The sequence below is a fragment of the Camelus bactrianus genome, chromosome 2, assembly GCF_048773025.1.
Source record: "Camelus bactrianus isolate YW-2024 breed Bactrian camel chromosome 2, ASM4877302v1, whole genome shotgun sequence".
Taxonomy (NCBI): Eukaryota; Metazoa; Chordata; class Mammalia; order Artiodactyla; family Camelidae; genus Camelus; species Camelus bactrianus.
This window is the reverse complement of record NC_133540.1, coordinates 87,655,490-87,680,368: the sequence shown is the minus strand read 5'-3', so window position 1 is coordinate 87,680,368 and position 24,879 is coordinate 87,655,490. Positions and strand designations below refer to the sequence as shown.

At 44.3% G+C, this 24,879-nt stretch overlaps 2 protein-coding genes across 14 annotated transcripts in view; one reads left to right on the top strand and one right to left on the bottom strand.

The window, feature by feature from the left end:
• The window catches only part of SOWAHB (sosondowah ankyrin repeat domain family member B), a 78,028-nt gene extending 61,514 nt beyond the window's left edge, over nucleotides 1-16,514 (top strand). For 6 of the 12 annotated variants that reach the window (XR_012500247.1, XR_012500246.1, XR_012500245.1 and 3 more), the window contains 2 exons: nucleotides 9,124-9,946; nucleotides 13,363-16,514. The gene's annotated coding sequence lies outside the window, so the exon portion shown is untranslated. Of the gene's footprint in view, nucleotides 1-5,629; nucleotides 8,793-9,123; nucleotides 9,947-13,362 lie in introns of those variants that run through there. The other 6 variants (XM_074345663.1, XM_074345678.1, XM_074345668.1 and 3 more) reach the window with 6 other exon arrangements.
• SHROOM3 (shroom family member 3) overlaps nucleotides 8,936-24,879 on the bottom strand; it is a 297,110-nt gene continuing 281,166 nt past the window's right edge. For both annotated transcript variants that reach the window (XM_074345649.1, XM_074345640.1), the window contains exons 10-12: nucleotides 23,622-23,772; nucleotides 13,999-14,271; nucleotides 8,936-9,925 (exon numbers count right to left, since the gene is read on the bottom strand). In XM_074345649.1, the coding sequence (XP_074201750.1) occupies nucleotides 9,590-9,925; nucleotides 13,999-14,271; nucleotides 23,622-23,772 (760 nt within the window). In that variant the 3' untranslated portion in view covers nucleotides 8,936-9,589. The remainder of the gene's footprint in view (nucleotides 9,926-13,998; nucleotides 14,272-23,621; nucleotides 23,773-24,879) is intronic.

The window sequence follows — 24,879 nt, the reverse complement described above, 5'->3', positions numbered from 1 at the left end:
CAGCACTCTGAATGTGTTATATCACTCTTCTACCCTGCAAAGTTTCTGCCAAAAAATCTGCTGATCGTTGCTATATGTAACGAGTTCTTTTTTTTTCTTGCTGCTTTTAAGAGTCTCTCCTTGTCTTTCACTTTGGACAATTCAATTGACAATTCAATTATTCTGTCTCTCAGTGTGGGTCTCTTTTCTATTTTAGAACTCTCTGGACTTCCTGGTTCTGGATGCTTGTTTCCTTCCTCAGGTTAGGAAAGTTTTCAGCCATTATTTTTTCAAAAAGCTTTCTATCCCTTTCTTTCTCCCTTCTCCTTCTGGGACCTTTACAATGTGAATATTTGTTCTTTTGATGTTGTCCCATAAATCCTTTAAGCTATCTGTACTCTTTGTCATTCTTTTTTCTTTTTGCTCCTTTGGATGAATTCTACTGCCTTGTCCTTTAGTTTGCCAATCCTCTCTTGCACTTCCTTTAGTCTGCTGTTGAACAGACTCTACTGAATTTTTCAGTTCAGTTATTGTATCCTCAGCTATGTGATTTCTGTTTGATATTTTCTTATATTTATATCTCCTTTTTAAAATTCTCACTTTGTTCACACATTGTTCTCCTGACCTCTTTATGGCCATTATTTTTAACTCTTTATCAGGTAAATCATTTATCTCCATTTCATGAAGGTCTTTTTCTGGAGTTTTATCTTTTTCTTTCATTTAGAACATATTCCTCTGTTTCTCGTTTTTTGTTTTTTTTTTTTAAACTGTGTTGGTTTGTGTACATTAGAAAAAACAGCCACCTCTCCCAGTCTTTAAGTGCTGGCCTTGTGTAGGAGACGCAACACATCATTCAGCCCTGCCCTGGCCCTTGGTTGCTTCTCAAACTTTTGTGATTGTTCAAGCTGTTTTCTTTGTTTGTTAGTGGCCCCTAGTAGTGAAGGGTGTGCCCAGACCTGTCAGTGTCCCAAAGCGGGGAGAATCTCAGCCAGCACCCAGATGCAGGCTGATTGGAGCCAGGCCCTGAGGCAGTGGCTTTCAAAGTATACAGAGTACCTCTTTCAGGGGAAGACTAGGAGATGGACATTCTGTCTCTTCCCTCTGCACTGAGCTGTCGGGTGACAGCCAGTTAAAAACTGTTTCTTGTTTGCTACCATCCTGTTGAACCCATGAACAGGAGCCCTGCTGGCTACCAGAGCCAGACTTTCACGGGATGTGTGTCCTCCGGGCAGCAGCCACAAAAGCCGGGATGCCAGGTGTGTGTACAAGCTCCTTTCATGGAGACACTGGCAACCTGGGGCAGGGCAGATGGAGAGTGTGCAAATGGTACCCACTGGCCTCCCTGGTTTCTGGAGGAGACTGCAGTTGGTCCCTACATATGTGTTAAATTAGAAGCCTGACCCTCAGGCCACAGCTTTTAAGATCTGCAGACAGGCCTCTTTCACAGAAAGACTGGGCTTTTCTGCCTGCTGCCTCTGCGCCATACCCCGGGAGGGATGGCCACGGTGAGCCTGTGCGAGCCCCTTCAAGAACCGATTGTTAGTTCACTACAGCCTAATGAGTCTTACAGATGGAAGCCCCATTGGCTTTCAGAGCTGGATGCTTTTGAGGAGCCACCTCTCAGGTGGAAGTCTTAAAAGTCAGGGCACCAGGTGTGTATTCCAAACTCTTTGCTTCTTTAGGGAGAAGCTGGGAGTTTCGAGTTCCCTCCCAGGGGTTGTCAACTATACCCAGGGTGGGGTTTGGTGCGATTGTCTCCACCTCTCCTACCTGTTTTAATGTGGTTTTCTTCTTGTTCACCCAATGTAGAGGAGTTGCTCAGCTAGTTTCTGGATGTTTTTTCAGAGCGAATTGTTCTATGTGCAGCTGTAGGTTCGGTGAGGGGAGGTGATCAGGAGCCTCCTATGTTAGCATTTTGAACTGGACTCTATTTTTTGTTTTCAATCTAGTTGTTACAGCAGCTTGGGCTACACCCTAACCATGAGAAAAAAAAAATCCCTGGGATTGTCTATCATGATCTCCAATTATTGGATGAAGGCTAAAACCCAGTTACCTATTTAGTCGATATCAAATAACTAATTTGCTCTAGTTTCTCACTTTTTCTCATCACTATTTTTTAAATTGAGGTATAATTAATAATCAGAATTAGGCACAGATTTAAATGTTCAGTTGGATGAATTTTGACAGTTTCATTCACCCATGTAACCACAACTCGAAGCACGTACAGAATATACTTGTCCCCTCAGAAAGTTCTCTTTTGTTCATTTTGAATCAATTAGCTTCCCTCCCTCCCCAGGCCACCACTTTGTCATTTCTACCATTACAAGTTAGTTTTGCCTGTTCTAGAACTTGATATAAATGGAATCATACAGTATATATATTTTTGTGTGTGTAACTCCATTTGCTTAATGTAATGGTTTCCATTCACGTGGTTACATTTACCAATAGTTTATTCTTTTTTAAAAAAAACTGATTGATAGTGTTCCATTGTATTAATCTACTACAATTTGGTTATCTGTTGATTGGAGATTTCAGTTGTTTTCAGTTTTTGACTACTGTGATTCAAGCTGCGAAAACATCTTGTACAAGTCTTTTTGCAGAGATAGATTTTAATTTCTTTAGAGTAACTACTTAAAAGTGGAAGCGATAGATTATAGGGTAAATACACATTTCATTTTGTAAAGAACTATCAGTTCTCCGAAGTGGGTTACTTGCCGACCAGGATGTGTAATAACTCCATTTGCCCCACATACTCACCAACACTTGATTTTAGTCACTCCAGTGAGTGAGTAATAGAATTTCCTTGTGGTTTAAATTTGTATTTCTCTAATAATTTAAAGACGTCTATCACCTTCCCATGTGCTTATTGGTCATTAATATATCTTCCTTTGTGAAATGTCTCTTTAATTCTTTTGCCAAGCTTTTAAAATTGGGTTGTCTTTTTATTGCTGATTTGTATTTGTGCATCATGCATATTTGTATTGGTGCCTAATGGATAAAATTCCTTTTGTTAGCTCCCTCCCACTGATTTCTGATCAATTTGACCTGAAGAGCGGTGGTTCTACTTTTGTTAGTGGACATATGATATACCCTCTCAACCAGCCACGCCGACGTAGTATCCAGAGTCACAGTGACACATGCATGTCTCCTGTTGTGCTTCCCAAAGATGCTGCCCTTCTGTCTGCCTGGGGAGGCACGTTATTTAACTGCATCTTGAAATTATTTCCTCAGTTCCTTATTCCTCAGCACGTTATTCCTTAGCTTTTAAGTGACATTTCCAAGAAGCCCTTACTATTTGTTCTTAAACTCTGCTATAGAACCTTCAAAATTTGTTGTTGGAAAACAAGAAGTCTTTGATAAGATTTGTAGAACAAGTCAGGAAAAAATGGAAGACGAAAAGGATTTGCAGTCTCACTGTAAAAAAAAAAAATATATATATATATATACACATAGATATATATATACACACACATATATGTGTATATTTTTTCAGGGTTTCACATGTGGATTAAGGCAGTTATTCTTTGATTTGGGGGAAGTTTCCCTTGAGTATTAAATAATATCAAAACACATCTAGTGATGCATTATTAAACTGAGTTTATTATTGAACTCATTATTAAATTTTTGGAGTGAACTTGATTGAAAATGTCTGTTTATGTCCTAAGCTGAAATTCACTTTCTGCCCATCTGCACAGAACCCTAGCCCTGGAAGGGATATCAGACTATCTTCCTGCCTTTTAATAAATCTGCTTCCAAATCATTTCATACCAGGGGGATCTGTAATCTTTTTTTTTTCCTTTTAATTGTCAGGAAGGAAGGTTAATGTTCTTCTCAGTCCAGGGCCCGTGAGTCCTCTTTCTTGGGTTGCTCCTTCTTATCTACTTGGTTCCTATTACTGAAAATTGAAGCCAACTCCTATATTCTGTTCTAATTAGAGAAGAGAAATAGCTTTCAGTCACTCATACATATTTATACACATTGCAAAGTTTGCAAAATCTCCTTTTACCTGTCTTTCTCTTTTAGCTTGAATGAGGTGAAATTTTTTCCCGACATTGAAAATAGCACATTCTTGACTTTACACACAGGTTGTCTTCCCTTCCAGCTCTTTACTCATTCCCACTTTATCCTTTCTAAGTTGCCTCCCCCCAAAAAGGAAAAACATAACTGGAATCATTTGGGACAGGAAAGAAAAGAAAGGTGACAACTGCACAGACAGAAACACACAGAGACAGAAAGTACTCATGTGGCGACACAGCAAGAGACAGACAGGTGTACAGAGGCAGAGCTAGACAGACAGAGGTCGACAGATAGAAAACTTATACGTGCTCTTGAATAGGCATTATTCTAAACCTCTTGCTTTAGAGACTTTGAGGAGTATCAATGTATGAAGCACATTTAAAGAAGACATAAATGAGAAACTGCCTTCCCTTTGACACCTCCTTTAAGAGATAGAAATTGCCCGTTTGATACAGTTTTTTTCCTTTATTGTCAGAGAAATAGTTCTTACAGAATCGGCAACTACAGAATTCTATGCTACCAGAAAATAATGCTAAGGTAATAATCTAGAAGAATAAATTTGTGCCAGTTATCAAGTTACTGCCTCTTAGCTCTACGTTCACCCTTCAATATATGCTGTGACAATGGACAGAGTCCCTTTAAAAATCTCTTTACAGTGAGTGAGATGTTAAGCTTTCCCAGTAGAGGGCGCTGGAGGGGCAGCAGGGAAGGAAAGGGCTTACCTTGCTGTTTGGACTGCTGTCTGGTGCAGCAGTGGGGTGAGTGTGAGGATATCTGATAGAGTTCCGCCCCAACGACGGGTTGCCTTGGTGACCTTGCAGCCTCAGCAGGTGATAACCTTCTCCCAGCCCTGTGGACTAGAAACCCACACCCTGAAGGATTCCTGCTTGCATTCACGCCCAAGGCATTCTGCCTGTGCAGATAACCTGAGACTCAGAGAGTTTGCACTGGGCAGCCACCCCCTCTATGACCCCGCTAACTGTGCACCTCTACACTGTGTTTTGCTAACTGACCATACCCACCTGCGCTCTGAAGGGTTGCTTCCTGCTTGCCCAAGAACTGCAGACTAGCCTTTGGCCTGGGCAAACCAGCAAGCTTCTCTGCTATCTGCCGGGCTGCATTCTCCAAGGAGTTCTGAACCCCAGCGTTGGCAAGGGGGGGGGGGGGCTTTCCAAGTGTCTCTTTCCTTGGATATTCTTCCTTAGATGGAGGGTATCATGTAGAATCCCTTATATTCTATAGGCACTGGTTTAATCAGAATTTAATCATTTGTTATATTAAACTTCCACTGTGTAAAGCAATAGCAATACTGATGTTTTAGCAAGAAATGCAGCTGCTTTTCCACTTAGGGAAGATCTGAGAGCAGTGTACAGAACGAAGTAGGAATAAATGAACTAGTTTCTTCATTCAGTTTTTTTCTTGCCTAATTTTGATTTTAGGCTTTTGAACTTGGGTAATGGCTCCTTTCACTTCTCAGACGAAATGAACACATTTTTGTTTCATTAGCTAGACTGTCCATTCCAAGCTGAGAGAAATTCTAACTCGTATATGACATGAGTCTTGTGTTGAAGCAATGGAAATATAAGGTCCCCACTGAAAAGGTCAGTGGTGATTTCAGGTTAGTACAGATGTCATGGCAGACTTTAGATTACTCATTTCTTTTGGGGAGAAAGAATTAGTGCAGTTGAGCCTGAATAAGTTCTGAGCTTGTTTAAATTTAAGAGATCTAGGAGAGAGTGAGCAGGGGGAAAAAAACCCATATCACAACCTTGGGAATTGTATAATAGTGGTGACAATATTAACTCATAATAATGCAATTAATAAGGGTAAATGGGACAGGGCTTTGAATTTCTGGGATTACTGTGACATAAATTCATGCTCGTCTAATCATGATCCTAACAACAGAAATGGACAAATGATTGGTGTAAGAGGCCCCCAAGTGCCAGAGAACATCAGAATAAGCTGGGGAACCTGTTAAGATGCAGATTCCCAGCCTACTTGGTTGTGTCCCAGCAACTGGCATTTTTCACAAGCACTCTGATTCTGATGCAGATACTGCACTTTGAGAGACCATGAGTTAGTGTCTGAATGAGCTCCCTTAAGAAAAGGGAGGTTTTATTTCAAAATAAGAGTAAACTAGAATACTGTTCATGTGTCCCTTTCTGATATTAAAATGGCCTTTGTCATTTCATTCCATGCTTCACCCCAAAGAGTTCAGGCAGCAATGAATAACTTGTCCCCAGTAACCTATTTCTGTGTAGAAAGGTCCCTTCACGTTCACCTGGCCATCTCTTGCTGGAGATGGAGAAGTTATTTTTGGCTGAAGTTCTTCCTTTTTCCTCCCAGCAGAAAGGTGAATAAAACTCATTTTGTTCTAAGAAAGGAAAAATAATTCTAACCTAACAGAATAAAGCCAATAATATCATGGAAAATTAAACTAAAGAGAAAAATTTGGAATCATATTAGAATTTAAAAAAGCCAGCATTTTCCAGGGTATCCAAAACAACAAAAAAAATCCTAGTATCTTAATAAAAGCTGTTTGAATAAAATACAAGCTTAAAAGTAGAACTCCTATTAGGGCTGTGATCTACTTTTTAAACTCAGAAGTGATCTTAGATCAGGTAATAATGGAATAATAGGGAAGCTTGTATGTCCCAGGCTGGTTTCTGCTTCTGCACCCCAAAGGACCTCAGTGAAGCCCTCACTCCTCACCTGAACAGACTCTTGAGAGCTGCCCCAAACGTGCTGATCTTCAAGTCGGAAGATAGTTGTGCAAAACAAAATCTAAAATGATCCCCTGGAGCAAAGGGAAAAACTGGTTTCCACAGTGCCTCTGGGAGAAACTCAGCAACATTCACTGTGGATCCTCCCTGCATTGTTGGGGTTAAGCAGCCACCACAAGAAGCAGAATAGCAGGGAAAAGGCTGAGTCAGCCAGCATGTTGCAACGAGCCCAGGAACTGCCCTAGGGGCCCAGGAATCTGGAGGTTCCCAGTTTTGTCGCAGGACATTGTCCTTTCTCAGAACTTCGAAGGTTTCCTGAGGATCAGCAGCAAGGCCATCCTCCCACTCCCACCTGACTTCTCATGAGACATGGGATCTCTGAAATGGTCACATCCACAGGGACAATTATTGATGGAACAAACATTCCTGAGGATGTCATGTGTGTCCTGAAATCCCGAGACCAACAGCTTGCTCGTGGTTGCTGTGTTCATGATTGGCTGAGGATACTGTTTGGAGGCAAAAGGTGGCTTCTACTGTAGATGATTTTTTAGTCGTGGGAAAGAATGCAAAATAGGTAAAGGGATAAAGAATGGCTTATTTTCTAGTTAAAGTTAATGAAAATTCGGTTAGTGGTTTCTTCTCATCAGAGCACAAAGGTCAAGTCCTGTGATAACTGTCACAGCCACCTGAGAATTAGATTCCAGTCCCCCTTGGGATGTCACTCATTTCACGTAACAACAGAGCATTTCAGTGCAGCAGAACAAGGGACAGGACCCTAAAAGTGTCACAGCTTCCAGGTGCTTGTGGTGTGGAGTATCACCTGCTGCTCTTCTGTTGGAGTCACTTACTTTGACATGTAAAAATTAGAAAAGTGACTGAAAAAGCCTAAATATATAAAATGTTCCAAGTCAAATCCTTAAGAATAATTTAGAAGAGTGTTGGGAATTGGGAGTCCCAGAACCCTGAGGAATTTCAGAGACCTGCTGAAGTCACCTGCTGACTAGCTTCAACCTGGTCTGACCCCAAGGAACCACCCAGTATCATCAGCAAGACACACAGTTAATTACCGATTGGAGTGGATCTCAAGCTCCTGTGAGTTTTTCTTTACTTTGAAATGACCTACAGTGTGGCTATTGAATGTTGTCCCTGGTTCTGCTGACTCCCTGGGGGATGGAATCTCTAGGTGTCCTAAGAGATCAGCTTTGGAAAACATTCCTGGAAAACCAAGGTGCAGTCTTACTGTATCATTGCGGTCAGACAGTGTAAAACCTCCAAAGAAATGATGCAGTGGCTTTTGCTGATGGCTCACAAGAAATTTCTGGGTGGCCTATTGGTTCTAAGTTCATCAAATGACATCTGTATTAGGGACCAAAACTATGCTTCTGTAGCTCTTAACTGGAAGATAAACTTCATAAAGTAATTAAAGCATATTAAGGAAATGGGCATCTGGTACCCTCCTATGAATGTTCCTCTCCCAGTTCTCCAGGACTGGCTCTACAGTACTGTAGCCCAAATCAGCACAGGGGGCCACCAGCCATGGATTAAACACATGTGAAAACAACAACAGAACTAAAACATAGCCTGGGATGCACCACCTGCTCAAAGTATCAGGCTGCTGCCAACTCTGGTAGCTGCCAACACAGCCTGGTTACCGGCCCAGCCCCTCCTTCCTGTCTGCTTGAATAGACTGACAGCTCGGGCTCCGAAGTACCCTCTTAGATGTTGTTATGGAAGCATAACAGTGCAAAATCAGTCTTCAGGTGTGCAGGGTAGAGTTTTTAACAGAAATGTGCTTGGTAAGTTTGACACTGTAGGAAAAGGAACTTTTTAAAAAAGCATCAGTAAAATAGCCTGATAATGTCTCACTTAAGCTGTATTCAGCTCAAATCTTGCCTAGGAGGACAGGGAGCATTCAGCTGTGAACTGACTTGGGTCCTGGCCGCCTTCTTGTCAACAGGTTGGAGAGTTGGCCCTATTAGTAAAATTTAGCTCTCTCTCCACAGCAGTGATAATGACTGGAGCACGAGGAAATGACGTGGTCGCTGTGCTGCGCACAGCTGTCTTCCTGGGGAGGTGCGTGTGCTCCTGCGAGCTGTGGGGGGTGAAGGGCCAGGGGCAGTGGCAGCTGGGAATCCCCCATCCTCAGCTGAAAACAAGGGCAGAAGGTCCACTTGTGGTGAGAGTTTAAGAAAAAAATTCTCCACACTCAATGTGACTATCTTTGGAATTCTTCATTAATTAAGGTTTTCACAAAATACAAAGCTCAAACGTAGCTGTCTATGGTCACCACACAACAGAATCAAATAAAGGGTTAGCACACAAATGATGATCTTTTTCATTTTTAAAAATATAAATAGCAGAGTTCAAGGTCTGACAGTTTCTTCTCTGTGTGTTTCTTTTTAAGGCTTTATGCTGCAGGCCCTTCCGTAATAAGCACTTGTCCCTGCTGTAGGGACACGCTGCCCCCAAGCAAGGAAGGCCACTGCGGGTGCATTCCCAGGGCGACACACACCGACCCAGGTTGCCTCAGCCTGTGAAAAGCTCAACGATCAACCGAACACCCTCCAATCAGTTCTCAGTTTCATTAATCTTCTTTCTACTACGAAGTAACAATAGAAAGGAGTAAGTTCCCAGCAGCATTCAAGCTCTTAGAAGATCAATCATGAAGGGCGAGAGGGAAAACACAGGCTTTTTCCCGGATAGAATGCTTTCCTTTTATCCAGAAAACCCCCAATAACCCATACAGTTGAAAGGGTGGCTTGTACTGAAACGCTTTTCGGATTAAATAGTGTTGAGAGAAGGGGTGATCTTTAGTGGGGGGGGACTGCAGGAGAGGTTAAAGCGGAGAGGCTACTGTTGGCAAAGTACCACTAGCAGGACACCCCCCCCACAGGAGTCAGGTCGCTGGCGAGGTCCGGGGGCAGAGCCAGGGCGCCTGCCTTGGGGACGAAGTCCGCCGGGAGGCTCTCCAGCAGACACTTGACCTGCTCCTGGCCCAGCTTGATCCTGTCGTCCAGCTTTCGCTGCTCGATGAGGAGCGTGGACTTCATTTTCACAAAATGCTGGTAATCCTGGAGCTGCTCCTCTGAGAGGTAATTGGCCAGGATGTCCAACACCACGCGCTCCCGTCGGTCCAGGTTCTCCTTGAGCTCCCGGGCGTCCTCGTGCTGCCCAGCCAGGACCTTCCTCTTCTCATTAAGAGAGCTCTGCCAAGAAGAGATGAGCAGGTCAGTGGAGGGCGGGGAAGTGGGGGTGAGGAAGGGGGAGGGAAAGAGCCAAACTGCCCGCAAGGAGGCCTCCTATATAGGACGATGAAATATCCAAGTTTCTATTTCGATTGTCACTCTAAAGTAAGGAGACTCAGTTTTTTGAAAGGTTGCATATAGATGGTTCTCTAAGTCATAAAGTCACGTGGCAGCTTATATTTGAGAGAGATCGCATTAAATTGGCTGGGCTAATGGCTTTACTCTAGGCTTCTAGACTTAAAGGGGCAACCAAGGACGCCACTTATATTAGGTACTTGGAGTAGTTAAGGTCATAGAGACACAAAGTAGAACGGGTGGCTGCCAGGGCCTGGGGGGAGGGGGGAACGGAGGGGGAATTGTTTCAATGGTTAGAGTTTCAGGTTCGCAAGATGCAAAAGTTTTGGAGATCTGTCGCACAACAGTGTAAATATACTTAACACTGCAGAACTATACATTTAAACATGGTTAAGATGGCAAATTTCATGTTATGTGCAGTTTACCATATTAAAAAAAAATTGAAGGGAAAGAAAGCCAATCTTCAAGGTACCTTGAGTGTTTACAAGCATTTACATTTATAGCGATTCTCAAAGTGTGGGCCAGTAGCACTGCCTGGGAACTTGTTAGAAATGCAGAATTTCAGGCCCTCTTCCACCCGCTGTATCAGAAGCTCTGGAGGTAGGGCCCAGAGATCTGTGGTTGAAGAAGCCTCCCAGGTGAGTCTTTTGCAGCTGAAGTTTCAGAACCTCTATTGTAATCCGCAGTCAACAATGGGAACACATTTACCACCTCTGAACAAAATCAGTTTCCATTTTCCAGGCCCTGAATCTAACATGAGGGAAATTCTATTAACAATGATGGCAATTTCATATTCTGAGAGTTTCTTATACAGACCCAATGGTAAGACAGTGTTAGCATCCTTACAGCTGACATTTCAAAAAACTTCATTGCAGCTTTTTACCCAACATGCTGACATATAGTTAATGTCATTAAAATTTTTTTAAAAATTTTATATTTAACCAGAATTTTCAGGCCAAAGTGACTGAAAATTTTAAACTTTAAAGTGGAAATTAATCAAGAAATAAGATTATTTAAATATATGCTTCAATACCAATTAGCTTATGTAGGGTTATGAAAGCCTCATGTGTCTTTGCCCTAACTGCCCTTGAACTAGCTTGTCAGGTCTTACACAGCAATGCCTGAGGAAAAGTGCAAAGTTAAAAGTTTATCTTACAAATATCTCCATTTTCATAGGCTTCCTTTCCCTAATCAGAACACACCTAAAAAACAACCTGAGGGACTGAATTTGCATGAAGACACCTTTCAAAATACTGTAGAGAAATTTTCAAGTTAAAGTGAGAACCTCTTCCTCACCTTTAAAAAATTATGAAATATTTTAAACATCACAATTATATAGAGAACGGTTTAATACCTGTGCACGCATCATTAAGAGTGCCAAATCTTAGCATGAACATTTTTCCATATTTGCTTCAGATTGAAAACAAAAAAATCAGCTTCAGTCGAAGCCTTACATATACTTCTCCCGAACCTCATCTTCCCCCTCCTCCCCTTACTGGTAACTGTAATCCTGAGTTTGGCACTTATTGAACCATTTATTCTTCTTTTCCTTTAAGAAACTTTTAAGTTTCCTAAGAGACTAGTCATTATAAAAACTAATACTGATGTGTTTTGCAGGTGAGCAAGCACTTACTCGTATGTAAGAGTGTGTGTGTGTGCATTTAAGCGTTAAGCTGAATTCAATTCTGGAACAACTCTTCTTCCCCAAACTAAGAACTGCTCCTTATCTCAGATGCCTGCAGCCTCCATCCAAGGGACCAAGCAGGAAACGTGGAACTACCTTCAGCTCCGTCCTTCCCCTCCTCTAACGTGCTCTGCTAATTCAAACTCATTCTCTCACACCCTATTCTCTAGCCCCATGACAACTGCCTAAATTAATAGCCTAAACCCTGCTTGCTAGACTATTACAGTAAGTCTCCCAGCTGTAAGCATTAGTTAACATGGCTGATTATGTCATGAAATTAGTTCATGGCTCTCCAGGCCCACAGGCTAACATATGACCCACAGGTCTTTGTGATTCTTATCCGCACTAGATCCCACTCCAGATCCACACTCCTCAGCCCTGCTCTGTGTCTATGGAAGCTGAACCCCTCTGGATGCGGCATCCACTGGGCTCCTTTGCCCCCTGGGTTTGGTCACTGGGGGTCATGGGCAGGAAACTGGAAGGTGGGAGGAAGAAGAAACTGGGGACTTTATCCCGGGCTCCCTCCTTGCCAGGCAGTGGTGGCCACATCCTATCCCCCCAGGCCTCAGTGCTGTAGGACTCAGTGTTCCGATAAGGTGTTCTGATAGGCCTGCATTCTGATAAGGCCCCTTCCTCCTGCTCCTGCCAGTCCAGAGGCAGTAATGGCATCCCCTGGGGGACAGAGGGGCCTTGTTATACCTTTATAGTGTCCCATAATCCCTCCCACACCTTTCCGGAACTTTCTTCCCTTACCCCTTTTGATTGAGCCATCTACTGCCTGTTAGTTCCCTGACAACACACTTTTCTAATATTTCCTACAAGTCGCTGTTTTTAAAAACACCAAGCAGTCACTCTGTGCTCTAGACATACCAAGCACATGTATATCAGTTCTTGGACATGCCGTGGTCTGTCTTGATTTCTTCCATGGCATTCCTTCTAAATGAAGACGCCCTTCCCCTCTTAGACCACTTGGATTTGAGAAATTCTTCTAGACTCCATTCAAGCGCCACTTGTGTGCAGTCCTTCCTGACCTCACCTGTCCTCACGGCTCTGCGTGTACGGCTGTGCTGCAGCACGCTGGATGCAGTCGCTGCTTCTGCACTGGTTCTGCTCATTACCTGGCAAGTTCCTGGAGGGAGGGCCCGTTTCCAGCCAGCGTTCAGCCCTAGCTCAGGTAGTGCCTAGTATTTGACAGGTTCTTGTTAGCTGTTTACTGAGTGGAACCAGGAAGGTGGAAAGGACAGCACATTTGAGACAAGTACAGTTAGACAGTTTCTAAGTGAGGAAGCGATGGCTCAGTGCATTTACACAAAGAGGGCACTCGCCAGAGAGGGGCTGCCGAAAGTTCCTGGATGCTCAGAGTCACATGCCTAAAGCTTACCATCTAGATGTCTCATCCTTTTAAAATCTACTCGAAAAAAGCCATCTTTCCTTTGCATGCAGTACATTAGGAGAGATAATTGGGAACCCCCAGAGAGCACTGAGAGGGAGAGCTGAGGCCAGGAGCCAGAGCCCCTGGTTGGCCAGAGCACCCAGTTTTTGGGCATGGATATGAAAACCAGTGAGAGCTAGTTTACTGTCTGACCTCCCTTGGTACGTTTGTTCCATGAGGGTGGGGGTCTATCTGCTTTGTTCACAGAGTATCCCCAGTGTCTGGACCAGTAAGTGGCACATACTGGACACGAGGTAAACTTCTGCTGTGCAGATGAGCAGATGAAGAATGCTCTGTACCTATGGACTTAAGTCCAACGAGGTGCATAATACCGGGGGCGGCAGCTGGACTCCTCCTACCCTGGCTCCACTGCCCACTGGTCTGTGGTGAGGACTCAACAGGACTCACCTCAGGCGTGTAAGCCCACAGCGCCTGGTGCGGGGGGAGCGCTTGGATTCACCCCGGCAGCACCACCGCTCACTCCAGGAAGGGGTGCAGTGCCCTGCAGCCGGAGCTCATGCTCCTGCACCCCCTCTGCGTCCCCAGCAGCTTTGTTGTCCCTCTCTCTTGTTTTTTAATGTCATCATGCTTTTATCTTTCCTTTTTCTGGGATAGAAAGGAAGGAAGGGAACTCTGGCACCCATGTTTCTACTTCCCTAAGTGTTCCCCGAGGCTGAAGTGTCAGCACGACATCCTGGGGTGGAAGATGCCTTCTTCTCTGCTCCCTGCTTATCTGTACGTTGCGCTCTCTCCCTGCCCCAAAGAGATGGTGACCTTCTCCAGGAGGGCTCCTGCCTAATCGTACTTCTCTGTGTACACAGGCTCAGAGGCTAGGCCACCTACCCTTTCCTCGTCACTGGCATCTTCACCAAGGCCGCTGAGGACATTCTCCACGCGGGCCAGGCGCCCCGAGAGGGAGAGCAGCAGGTTCACGACCTTGTCCAAGTCCCCAATGAACATCTTGTACTTGTCAATCTCGTTGGGCTTGCAGAGCTCGCCGATCCAGGCCCCCACCTCCTCCCCCAGGGCATTGTTGAGCTTGATGTCCATGAGCAGGCTCCCCTTCGCCTCCTGGAGGGTCTCCAGCTTGTGGGTGAGGCTCGCAATGAGCTCTGCCTGTAACGAGACACAGCAAGAATGAGCCAGCTTGAGTGGTCAGTGGAAGGCGGATCCACTTCTCCCAGCTGCATCCTTCCTGTCTTGTCTTTGAGGCTCAGCTGAAGGCCCCCCTCTATTCCTTACAGACTGCCCCCCTCAACATTAAGCCACGATCTTTCCTTTCCCTGAATGTCTACCACTGCCTTTCCCTGAACCTGTTCTACTCTGTCCTCGCAGGCCCATGCTCCATGACACATCGTCTCGGAATGTTTTCCAACTGTGTCCGGCCGGGCACAGCTCTGCCTTCCCAACTGGTTTGTTAACTACTCACCTTTAAAAGTCTTCTCAAGACATGTTCTCGTTTGAACCTCACCACAATACCAGAGCCCAGCAGGGTAAATATTCTTGTTTTACAAATAGAGAAACCCAGAGTCAAAAGAATTAAGGGACTTGCCCAAGAGCACAGAGCTGAGTTGAGTATTAATCACAGATACCATCTGTAGAGCAATTACTATGTGCCAGACACTGTACGAGAACCTGTGGATCATGTCATGTAGTCTTCCCAGCAGTCTCGTAGTAGATACTGCTTTAACCAAATCGGACAACAGGCGAGGAAACTAAGACTTAGTGAGGTGAAGTGAGGCTAAGACACGTGCACCCCAGGGGGGCTGCCGTGAACTCAGGTCAGCAGGACTCCGGGGGCCGCCCTTGTACAGTCACTGTAAATATCCACGCCAAGACTGCTGTCAGAACTCAGCCCCTCGTCCTGTCCACTGCACCCACAGTCTCCAGTTCCCAGAGCCATGTAATTTGCCACCTTACTTACAAATTTCTATACATATAAAACAATTACACAAACACCCACTATATTTAGCTGAAGGGGTGAAGTAGAGGTCTTAGTTTGACTTCATTGATAGGAAGTGTCCACTACTACCTCGCTGCAGGAGAAATAAGACTCCATGGCTTTTTAGATTAGTCCTTCATTTTTCTCTTCACCTAAGGTAGCCGGATGGAAAAGGAACATAATCTTTTTTTGGTTAAAACCTATTTCTTTACCACTAAGAAGGTTCCAGCTCAAAACTGATATGTGTGTTTGTGTGTGTAAACCTAAGCTGTGTGGCTTCAGTTGGAAACTTGGTAAACAAGGGTCACAATTTCTATGTTAGAGTAAATCTTCATTTTAAAGGAAGGGAAAAATAGAAACATTTTTGACAAACAGAATTGAAGGGTACTGATGCCTTTGTCTACTATTTCTTCAACATGAGCACCACAGAATACAATCATCACAATGATACAGGAAAATATTTCTCCATGATCTGCCCATCTTTAAGCTGGAACACCAGAGCCACTTCAGTCTAGGTGAGGTTCATAACGTCCTTGACATGTCCAAGTTCTGGCTAAAATGGGGACATCTCATTGTCTTCTCTACTCGTCTAATCCCAGAGACCGAAGGGGGACTAAGCACTTCCATCTGCTGCACTGACTGGCTGTGGGCTATACTCTTTGGCTCTCTACAGGCAGTTTAGTTAAGACAAGGTCGATGTAAAAGACAATTTTGGTAGTGGAAAAAAATGTGTAATGTATATTAGTTGTCCACTGAAGAAAAATGCAGGTGGGAGAGAATATTGTTTAATGTCATTTGTTTAATTCTCCTTATATTCCCCTGGAAAATATCATTTTCTGAAAAAACAATTCTGGCTGGAAGTTACGTTATTCGCCTACAAGATGATCTGCTAGGGACCTGCAGCAAAACGCCCGGTGGGACGTGACGATCTTGCACTGTGGAAGAGGGCACAAGGATACCAGAACGGAGAGCAAGAGGGAAAACCAAGATGTCTGCCATCACGTCTCCCAACATCCCTGCAGGGCAGGGGCAGGACGAGTCAAATGTCACCATTCCTGTCTTTCAGACAGATAATGAGAGAGACTGACGTCTACGTGAAGTCAGCCTGGGAGCTGTTCGCCTCACAGCTTCATTTCCTAGGCTCTCCACTCTGTCACCAGATGGCACTGCCTTATAGAAAACCAGGTTAGAGAGAATTCAAAGAGGTAGTTCACTGAGCAACAACACTCTCATCACCTCAACCCCAGGAAAAAGCCTTCCTCTTATTCAGGTGCTTTGGGATCCATTTCAATCTCACCTCTCCAGAAGTACAGCTTCTAGAAGCAGCTTAAAAAAAAAAACAAGAGTAGAAAAGAATAGAAGGGAACAGTTGTATGGTTTCCATTATTCCTATAAACATGACTTCTTTTGAAACTAATATTGTGTGTCATTTCTGGAAGGAACTCAAAGAACTTAATAATGCAATTGATATCATTTAAAAAATGCCCATTACGGCTCTCAGTAGCTGGCATTTTAAGGGACAGGTGTGATGATTTTTAATTTGCAAACGAGTAGAAAGCAGTGTGGCTATGTCTGTCCTCACACGTTGGGGTGGGTGGTGAAGGGAGGGGAGAACTCTGCCCCTGAGTTTCCACTGAACTCGGCTCACTAACTTTCTCAGGCTCCTTCAATCTAAGTAGGGCTTATAATGTCCTTGACATGTCCAAGTTCTGGCTCTAATTAAAGGTGACGGGGCAGCCGTGCTAGAAGGGCAGGCGCCACGTGAGCGTGGTTCAGTGGGGAAGGACGGGTCAAAGAATGTGACACAGCTGAAGCGCCGTCAGGGTTCAGCTCGAACCCACTCAGTCTTTCCCCTGCAGACCTTGTTTTGGTTTTCAGAGACATCACTGCAGGCAGAACTGTAAACCTATCTGCACAGGAGCTGGTGTGTACCCTGGGCTTCATGGGACAAGGAAGAACAGAATGAGAGGAAGATGCCTAGGAGTGGTCCAGGGAGGCTTCTGTGAGAAGAAGCAACATACATGTTGTGGCATTTTGACATCTAAAAGTTGTTGGCTGGGCTGTCACGGGACACATCACAGCTCAACCATATCTGCTAATATTAGTGTTACCAGGAGTAGTCACTCCTGGCCCAAAGGTTGCACATTTGGATGGTATTTGAATTTTTTAATTTTACCAAGCCCTTAAAATATGGGGACTTGGATTTTAAAATGCAGTTAAGAGGGATCTGAGTAACTGAAGGCAACAAGAGAAAGTTGGCTGTACCAGACAGCCATTTCTCTGCCAGGCAGATCTCTCCAAAAAAACAGCCAACTTACACCCGATAGAATTCAATGGGGAAGAGAGAAGAGGTGTTTTGATTTTTTTTTTTTTAACAACATGCTAGTCTTTCAGGAGCTAGTTAATTTGCAAAATCACTGACATTTATTCACTTCTCATCTGGCATAAACTGTTAACTTGCCTCGCATGAGATGCTATTTATAAGGGTTTTTTCTCCAAACATAGCTTAACAGATCCTCCCGCCCACCTCACCATCTGCGCACAGAAACTTTGCTGGGCCCCTTCCCACCTCCTCACTGCTCCAGCTCTGGCTCTGGCTCTGGCTCGCACACTGACCAGGAGTCAGGAGACCTGGCTCTGACAGAACACTCACCATCAGGCTGTTGTCTGTTTTTTCATCCACAGCAAGGGCATCCGAATACCTGCCTAAAACTAACAGTTATGTTTAATCACTGAGCACTTTCTCCACACCAGGCACCATTTAGGAGTTTTCCTATTCAATGACTACTCACAACCACGCTATGGGATGGGTGCTGTCACTAGTCCCCTTTTACTGACGAGGAAAGTGAGGCGACGGAGGCTATTTGACTTGCCCAAGCTCAGGCAGTGCCAGGCTAAAATCCAAGTCGTCCGGCTGCAGGGTTCAGGTTTCACCACTACATTAAAGCAGCTCAGAGGAACACTGTGAGGCTCAAATAAAACAAAGTGTGTGCAGGCACTTTGGAAAATGTCAAAGTACTACACACATTCACGTTACTGTTTTGTGCTATTATTAAGGTCAGGCAATACTTGAGGAACACACCCCAGTCATTTAGGCAGACGCGCTGAGGGGAACACACCCGACTTCTCCCCACACCAAACCACGCTGCTTCGCCGTCTGCTCTGAGGACCTTGCCGACAGCATTGCCAATAACATCGCTACAAACACACCACTGGCCTCTACTGCTGCCTGTCTTCGTCTAAACAAGAATAATCCAGGACTCCTAGCTGCCTGGCTGAGCTGGTAAAAACTAGGACTAGATAAAGGTGTTCAATGCACAGGCTTTGCTGCTGTTTCTTTGATTTGAAACGGGAGGATCCAGGCAGCAGTGTACGACTGTGTGCTTTAGCTGCACTGCAGTTTCTCTCCTGAACAAACCTCCATCCCTGCTGTGTGACCTGATCAAAGCAGAAAGGTCATGGGAACTCGACCGCCACTTCAGATATTCTCTACTACACTCTCTGTCAAGGGTGGTTCTCTGCCATTTCCTCCTGGGAAGACCCGTGACCAGAAAGTTGTCATATTTACTTAGTGTGGTCTCTTAGTTCAGGTATCAGGAATCTTTGACATACAAGAAAGAATATTACCTTTCTATACATTCAACTCAACTCATCCCTCCCTTTCCAAACGACCTCCCTGCTGTCCCCATTCCTGTTAGGCCGGTCACCCAGGCCAGGAACGCCGGTGTCAACTACTTCCTCTCTTCCATGCTCCACGCCTGATCTGCTACCAGGTTCTGTCTGTTTTACTTCCTTTATATAAACGTAAGCCCATCTGTTTTCACTGCTCCGGCTGCCCCTCCCTGAGACCCGTAGGGTCACTTCCCTGGATGGCTGCCACACCCTCCCAACTGCCCTCTCTTCCTCCTGTCTGACTCCACACACAGCTGCCAGAGAGACTTTCCTGAAACGTGAATCCACCATGGCTCCCTCCCTGCTGATGAACCCAGGGGTGGGGGCACACCTGACCTCGGCCAGATGGCTTAAGCCCACTGCAGCCTCTCCCCTACTGACTGCAACGACCCTCCCAGGACCCCGAGGAGGGCTCTGTGAGGTTAAGTGTGGCAGGGTGCTGGGGAGGGGAGCCTGACCTGAATACCACCCAGAATGGGGTGAGTGTCCTGTGTTCTCCCCTTTGTGTTCTAGCTCTGACCACAGAATAGCCCCTGTGCTGAACTGCACAGAGGCAGGGCAGCAGAAGCACTGAAAAAAGCACCGCCTTCTCTGAGATAAAGCATGTGGGGAAATCCTGTTCTTCCCTCATCTTGCTCCCGCCCACCCCGGTGGCTCTACTCTCAGAGCTGCATGGCACAGACACTTAAAACCCCAAGGACAACCCTTCTTTCTTTCACAGGAACTGAGAAAAGGAACCCCTGTCCAGAGACTGGGAGGCGAAGGCCCACAATTTTTTCTCTTGTATCGAGGATAGTCCTAGCCACGCAGGCTGTTGTTAACATCATGAGAACTTGTCTGTTTCCAGTCAGAGACCCAGGAAAAGGGGCCACTGGGAGCCAGAGAGTGTGGGGGATACTGGACAGGAGAGAGCGGGAAAAAAGATCCCATAATTCTACTGCCCTAGGTCCTGGCTCACCCTCAAGCCACATGTGTACGGGACAGACCCAAAGCAGCACAGCAAAGGCTCTGAGACCTGAACTGAAAGGTGCCTGGATGGGTCAGACACATACAGCACAGCAAAGGCTCTGAACACTGAACTGACACTGGAACCACCACCTAAAGGTAAGGTGGCCTGAACCTAACTACGCTGACTGCCTTCTAAAACAATACACTGACATTCTTCAGAGGATTCCAACAGAACCCAGAGTCTTACAGTATAATACTCAAAACGTTCAGAATACAGTATTACCCAATATGAAAAGAACCAGTAAAACGTGAGCAATCTCAGGGGGAGAAGGGTGCTAACCCTGAGATAATCCCAATGTTGGGACTATCAAAGCCTTTAAAATGGCTTTTATAACTATTCTCCATGGTAAAAGTAAACACTCTTGAATAGAAAGGTAGGAGATCTTAGTAAAGAAATAGACACTACAAAAAACTAACTGAATGGAAATTTTAGAACAGAAAACTATAATATTTGAAATTTAAAAAAAATCACTGGCAGAAGGGAGACAGGAAAGTCAGTGAAACTGAAGATCATTAGAAAATCTGAACTGACAAAACATTTAAAAAAAAAATGAACAAAGCTTGAGAGACTTGCAGGGCCATATCAAAAGGTCTAATACTTGTCCCAAAAGGAGAAGGAAAAGATTAATGCATAAAAAATACTTGAAGACACAATGGCTAAGAACTTCCTGAATTTGGCGAAAGACATAAATTTACAGAATCAAGAAGCTTTGCAAACCCCAATAAGATAAACCAAAGAAAGTCAGGCCCAAATGCATCATAACCAAACTGCTGAAAATCAAAGAAAAAAAATCTGAAAGCAGTCAGAGAAAAACAACACATTGCATATAGGAAGAACAAGTATTTAAATGGCTTTCCCATCGGAAACCATGGAAGCAAGAAGGAATGGGACATTTTTAACTTGCTGACAGGAAAAAAATAGTCAGCTTAGAATTCCATATCCAGTACTAATTCTTCAGGAATGATAGCAAAATATAGACATTCTTAGATGAAGAAAAACTAAAAGAATTTGTCACCACTAGACAAATGCCAAAAAAAATAAAATAAAAAGAGAAATGCTAAAGGAAGTTTTTCAGGCTGAAAGGAAGACAGACCAGAGGGAAACTTGGAACTTCAAGAATGAAGCAAGAGCAACAGTACTGAGCAGCTGAGAACCATCTGGGTCACTGGTGGTCTCTTGGCAAAGCCAGTTTGGGGGAACAACAGATTCTTTCTGCCTTTTGAAATATTCCACTAAGTCTCTAAGCTAAAGCCTTTTGGGCCTTCAGAAGAGAGAATCACGGGATCTGGTTAAGCAGACTTTTGCCTAATAGATACGGCAGAGCTTAACCAAAGAACTGAAAGCTCTGATTATTAAATTGTCTTTAGAGTTTGTGTATGTCAGAAGTTCAGAAAACAAGTGTTTTATATTTTAAGTAATATTTATATTTACTTAGAATACTGTAATTCATCATCTAGGATATATAAGTAGAAAATAAAGTAGAACTGATTTAAAATGCTAGTTTCAAGTTTTCAAATATTAATAAATCAGGACTCTAGTTTCCACTGTTAGTGAGTTTCATGCCTAGAAATACATCTTAGGTTATTAATCACTTTAAATATTAGGCAATAAATTACTATTTTGCAAAAGTTAATGGAAGGCTATGCTCTTGCCTTAGAACAATCATGATCAAGTATCATGTTTTAAAACCATCCTTGGAAAAGCTTGTTGTATACCAGGAAGATAACTGCATTTTCAATTTCAAGCTAAATGTATTCATAGGTGCCTTCAACAACATCATTTAAAGCCTACACATTTTTTCTGTTTCCAGGTGAAATATGTAAATGCAAGTGACACGAACACAAATTCTATGACACATCAATAAACTTGTAGTTCATTAAGACAAACAGAAAATCCCACCGGGATCTTTACTGCTACAGGGTAAAACGCGAGCTCTTCAGCGCTTCACACAAAGCCCGGGTGACTTCCGTGACAGCCTGCCCCCGTGGATCCTCCCAGCCTCGTCTCCTGCCATTCAAGACCTTTCTTCTTGGTCTCTAAATTTGGTAATTTCTAATTTAATCATGACTCTTTTTGTTTTACATTCCAAAATATCAAACCGCCTGGAAGCATTCCTTCTCAACACACGCGCGCAAGCGCACACGCTCCTCTTAGTTTCTCACACCTCTGCGTCTTCTCCCGCGCTGTCCCCTTTGTCTTGAACATCCCCTTCTCTTCCTGTCCTGACTCATTCTGATTACTTCAGCTTAAAATGTGACAATACAGGCGTCAGAGCAGTTTTATATAAATAAAGGAGACAATACAGCACTATGTTAAAAAAAAAAAAAAAAAACAGCACCATAGCCCACATCTGGGACTAAGGCGTGCTAAACAAATGGTACCCAGTGTCATTTCCTGTGCGGACTAATCCTCTCTTCCTTCAGGTTCGCAGTCTAAAAATACTTCTTGCCACATAATCCCCAGACTGAGAGGGTGATAATACAGTGATGAAAAAGCAATTAAAAAGTAAAATCAGGATGGGGAGGAAAGAGCAACAAGTAATTTGCCACACTGCTACTGCAGTATGTCTACATGCCAAAAAACAGAACGATAAAAACTCTGTAAAATGTTCAGTTAAAGATATCATGGCAGCTTGGTACTTTTAGAGTGTTTATATAGCTCTCTTTGGGATAAATACAGGCAGACTTGAGCAAGGTGGTTTTCCCCCCAACCCCATGAAATGGGAGTGTTCAGCTGTGCTGAGGTGGGGATGGGCCAGGAGCTGTGCTAAAGCAGGCGTGCACAGGGGGAGACCTTGCGCTGGGAGGGTGTGCGTTCCTACAGCAGCTGCACCACGTCAGCATGTTAGGCATGCGCTGTGAGCCCAACGGAGCTGGGGCGGCAGAGGGGAGAAGCAATACCACTGATAGAGGTGCTTCTAAAATCCCTAAATCCTCCTGCCCCACTGCTCCCTGCTCCCATGGTCTATATCCTGTGGTCTCATTCCAACACATAAACCAGAGTGCTTAGGACACATTATAGAATAGATGAAACGGAATCACAGAAGAGAATTTCTCCTGGGATTGGTATCACTGAGAATCTCTTACATTCCAGGCTCAGCACGACGCAAGCTTTAACAAAAGAGTCCTTTCAGCAGGCAGGCCTGAGCTGCGCGGAGAGCTGTGAGCACAGGGGCAGGCAGCCCCTCTAGGGCTGGAAAGAAAGCAGCCAGGCAAGAACTGTCTCCCCTGCAGGCACAGCTGGGCTTAGGTCTCCATGGCATGTGGGAAGACAGCAGCATCAGGGTCATTCTTAACATGCTGTACATTTAAAATTTCTGTAGGAGCAGCAAATGCTAACAACTAAATTCCCATACTGTGCTTTCAAGCTGTTCACTGGGGTATGTACGGCAAAGAGAGCTGGGGAGTCTGAAGAGCAACACTGCCTCTTCTCAGAATTGTCTTTGGGTAATTGGTCTCTCTTTCCTTAAAGTTTCTTGATTTTTTGGTTTCCCTTTGACCATGATACATGAAATGAAATTTACAGACTACTGGCATTGGCTGCAGCTGCCGAGAACAGTGTCGGGGTCCCTGTGTTGGTCCAGAAAGCAAGGGCCTGAGTTCTCGTCCCAGCCATGTGACTTTTAGGAAATATCTCAATCCCCCTAACCTTCACTTTGGGCATTTGTAAAAACGAAAATGACAGGAGAGCTGTGAGGCCAGTGCTCCAAGTGCTTTGCAAATTGAGCAAGGTCAGTGATGTGACAGGCCCCTTGCACTCCTGCTGGAAGAGGCCCGTAACCCTGCTAGGACCTCAACTGTCTTTCCAAGGGCAGCAGAGCAAAGGTCCCCATTCTCTCCTTACCTTCTTTTCATTGACATCTGCCTGCTCCTCTTCCTCATTCACTTCCTCTGGCATATCTTTGATTTTATTCAGAAGCTCAGCCTTGGGAGCAGACACACTGTAGTAGGCAGGGCAGTTGACCAACCTGCCCACCGCTTCCTTGTCTTCACTCCTGGGTCAGAAAGAACAAAAAGTACAGCCACACACAGCACACAACAGAAGCTTCATTCCACTACGAGCCTGTCCATTCAGAAATGTGTAAACAAGTTCTATTCAATATCTTCCCAGAAGTTAGGATGAACTAGCTAAGAAATATTCACTAGTCATTGATGACTACATGTAGGGCTACTGAAGGCAGGCAAACTCGGGATGGAAAACCACTGAGGGCAGTATTGGGAAGGGGAGTGGGAGTCAGGACTGTGGAGACTTGCCAGATGACATTTACCCTCTCTGCATGTTTCTCCTTGTGTGATAAATATCAGAATGAAGCCGACTCCCTGTTTCACAGAATAACAAGGAGGAACCATTACTTAGTCAATGCGAAACTATTTTCAAGGTGCTACACAAATCTCAGGTCTGAGGTTAATTATTTTCTACTCCTCCATGGTTACCCACAATCTTTCGGATGCCTACTGTAATTGTTGCTTGGACACCCACCAACTTTCCTTCTCACGTAAGCCTGAGGCTCCATGTATGCCTGGGAAACCTGGAGCTTGCCAATCAACAACGATTGAATACAAGATGTAAACTCTACTCGCTGATTACACAGCAAGGGGGTTTCAAGTCTGGAGAGCAAACTGGAAGTTGATAACCTGATAACTAGTGTTCTTTGTTTTACTATAACCAAGCTTCCTTTCAGACTCTATAGGTCAGATCCTATTCACTGGATAATTCTATAGATGTAATTAGGTTCTCTTGGAGAGGTAACCTTATGACGTTATTTAACATCTAGACCATCATTTTAATAAGGAATAAAGAACCACCAAAAAGTCATTCTGACTAGTTTCCTATTTGATGAGGTTATTCCTCTAAACAATATAGTTACATTAATTCAGTTCATTGAAAAAAATGGGGAAAAGGCCTTCTGATAAATGATTTCCCCCCAGATACATTCACTGCCTAACAAATGGGCTTCTTGGGCATCTGATTAACTAAAACTCGCAGTGGCTTTCTGCGCAATCTCATGCACAACAGGACAATGCTCATTTTTACCAGAAGGTGGCACCACCTGCCATCCTTTTGAAATTCCTCAGGAAATTCTCGGTGCTACAAAAGCTAC